At 31.5% G+C, this 2,892-nt stretch overlaps 2 protein-coding genes across 3 annotated transcripts in view; one reads left to right on the top strand and one right to left on the bottom strand.

The window, feature by feature from the left end:
• Positions 1–2,892, bottom strand: part of CEBPZ (CCAAT/enhancer binding protein zeta) — a 45,752-nt gene that overhangs the window by 19,090 nt on the left and 23,770 nt on the right. Inside the window, exons 6-9 of the mRNA XM_011361409.2 lie at positions 2,826–2,879; positions 2,176–2,278; positions 2,006–2,074; positions 686–752 (exon numbers count right to left, since the gene is read on the bottom strand). Coding sequence (XP_011359711.1) covers positions 686–752; positions 2,006–2,074; positions 2,176–2,278; positions 2,826–2,879 — 293 coding nt within the window. The remainder of the gene's footprint in view (positions 1–685; positions 753–2,005; positions 2,075–2,175; positions 2,279–2,825; positions 2,880–2,892) is intronic.
• CEBPZOS (CEBPZ opposite strand) overlaps positions 1–2,892 on the top strand; it is a 37,354-nt gene that overhangs the window by 33,097 nt on the left and 1,365 nt on the right. The window lies entirely within an intron of this gene.

Below are 2,892 nucleotides of genomic sequence, written 5' to 3'. Positions count from 1 at the left end.
TCCATTTTACTATAATCAAAGTACTTATGACCAGTAACCCAAACAAGTGTTAAAGCTATTAACTTAGTTGAATATAAATGACTAAGATTTGTATTTATTAAATAAAAGTTTTGAATTCTACAAAATAGTTGAAAATGTCTTAAATATGAAGTATAATGAATTTCACATATTTCGGTTTAGTTCTTCATAAAAACTTTTCAACTCAAATGGCATACTATTAAGCTGTTTCAGCATCAACACTAATAATAAAAGTATTAGATTATAAAATATGGCTCTAAATGACCTCTTCACAATATTTTATCAGTGAAACCTACTCTCATATTAGGGTACAGTGAAACTTAGCATTTTGTAGATGAGATCAGAATTCTTCACACAAAATGTTTTTAAAAAGCAAACCAAATCAAGCCAAATTAACCAATCAGATAACAGTTACTTTAGTAATATAAGGCATTTAGTAGTAATATCAGTAGGTTTAGGACTTATCTCTATAAACACGAAACCCCCAAATTCTACTTAGGTATCTAATACTAGCAAAAAGACTGATTTATAAAATATCTTCATGAAAGTAGATACTGACATATCCTTCAATCTTTTCAAGACAGGCCTATGTTAAGAAGGCATTTTATGGAATCTAAAAATTTTAATTTTAACAGTTCCCCAAATGAAACTACATTAAGTATATTACCTATAGAAAAACACTTCATCCACTGGTATTTGGCTTTCTTCTTTTGCAAGGAACTCTTTACTGTTCACTAGGAAAATTAAGTTAAACATTTTAATTTATTAATATTTTTTTATGTTATTCAAGCTGTTAAGACTAAATATAGCATACCTACAATTCTAAAGTCTCAAAATGTCAGGAAGGTAGACAAAAGGGATCTTATAGTGCAAAAAAAAAATCTCTGGAAGAGTCTGTGGAGGAAACCCAACATTTGAAACTGTTCATTGGCTACAATGAAAAGTAAGGCAATATGTAGCCAACAGTGCATCACAGAAAAAAAAACAGGGTTCTCTCATTGTCCTCCAACTGCATCCAAGATACAAATTTCAAGAGACATAAAAATTCGAAGAGTTCTCTCAATAATAAATTTAAACTTGCCATTTTCATCTCAATTAAACGATAATGCCTGCCATTCTACGAATAGTAAGTAAGGGTAAACAAGAGAATTATCTACAATTTTACTAATACTGAGGAAAACTAAGAAATAAAAATAGGGAACTACAGAATATTCGTTTTCTTTCAGAATAAAAATTTCTGACCTCGATTAAAAAGGGAATTTGGCTTCTAATTCTAACTCTATTAATTTTGGGCAAGTCCTTTTACACCTCTGGACCTCTGTGAAATTAAGTCAGTTGGAAATGAAATGATTTATAAGGTATATTTTAATAAAAATTTGTTTCTGAACAAAAAGGAGTTGGAATCTGGTATGCAAAGAAATGTCTGCTCTGAACAGAAAAACAAGAGAATCAGATCTACAAGATAGGTAAAGTTATCAACTTTATAGAAAGTTATCAACTAAGTTAACATGATGCTCTGTGACAAAACCTGTTGTAGGTTTCCTGCCAAACCGTATTAGAGATCTTATGATGATCCAAACTGTAAAAGATAATAATTATGTGTTTTTTGGGGGGGGTCACTGATAAAGCTACAGATGGTACTAGAATGGCAAAATGTGGATAACCGTTGAAGCTGAGTGACGGTTGAAGGTGGGGCTTCATCATACTATTTATTTACTTAGGATATATTTGAACTTTTCTGTGATAAAGTTAAAAAAAAAAAGGCCCAGTCAGATACAATAGACTTGAAAATGCATACACAGTCTTGGGAACAAAAGATGGACAATGTTTCTGGTACTTAGGTTTAATTCTAATAAAGTGGAGCAAAGAATAACACCATTTAAGTGTTAATGACTTCTACTGTCTTGTAAGTTTCAACTGTCCAGGCTTTTATAAATTATAAAACATTGATAATTTATAAATTATAAAGTATTTTATAACTACTTACCAGCAAGACTACGAATATCCTTTATAAAATGTTTTCTTTTTGGCTGCATTACAACACTGTCTGTGTTTTCTGAAATGTAAAATCAAGACAGTGGAATGTAAAACTTAGTTATATGCTCATATAGTATTAAATATCAACAATGAAAACCGAATAATTCAACAGAAGCATACCTTTGCCTTTATGTGGCTTTGGATTTCGGTATACAAATCGATCCAAGAATCTCATTAGTGTAAAATCCTGCAGTGGGTCCCCTGAATACTGAATATAATTTCCCTGAAAGGTGGGGAGAATTTAGAACTTAAATTACACACACACACACGTAGGGGAACATATATGCCTCTATTATACCGCATAGAAGGCACAAATTTGCAATAATGACTTTTCAAATATCCCTCTCATGCTCATTATTCTTTACTTGAAGAAATTAAACACACACTCATACATTCATACATATGAAAATATTCTATGATGCACTGCTTTTATGAATAGGTAAGTAATATTAATATTGTAGGTCACCTAACCACTAATCAGGAACTAACCAAGAAGTGGCAAACACAGCAGACAGGAAAGGGGAGGTGATCTTTCTCCAGGAGAAAAGCCAGAATATAATAAGTGTAGTTTTCTAATCCTGTATTTCCATTCATCTCAGAGTGGGAAGATTTAATTGCTGCTCTGTATTAAGCCACTGCTCCTTTACGACAGCAGAAAAATGTATATGATCTTATCTGGCAGAGAAAGATTGTATGCCCAATTATTGATTATCAAAAACTAGAATACTTATTTTTTCTTATAGCTTGTCTTTTGGGTATTTTAGACTTACCTGAAGGATAGTCTTTGCAAAAAGAGCCACAGAGGGATGAAAATGCTCCGATAGCTAAAAAAAAAAA

The sequence above is a fragment of the Pteropus vampyrus genome, unplaced genomic scaffold (genome assembly GCF_000151845.1).
Source record: "Pteropus vampyrus isolate Shadow unplaced genomic scaffold, Pvam_2.0 Scaffold66, whole genome shotgun sequence".
Lineage (NCBI taxonomy): Eukaryota > Metazoa > Chordata > Mammalia > Chiroptera > Pteropodidae > Pteropus > Pteropus vampyrus.
This window is presented reverse-complemented; position numbering and strand designations above follow the sequence as displayed.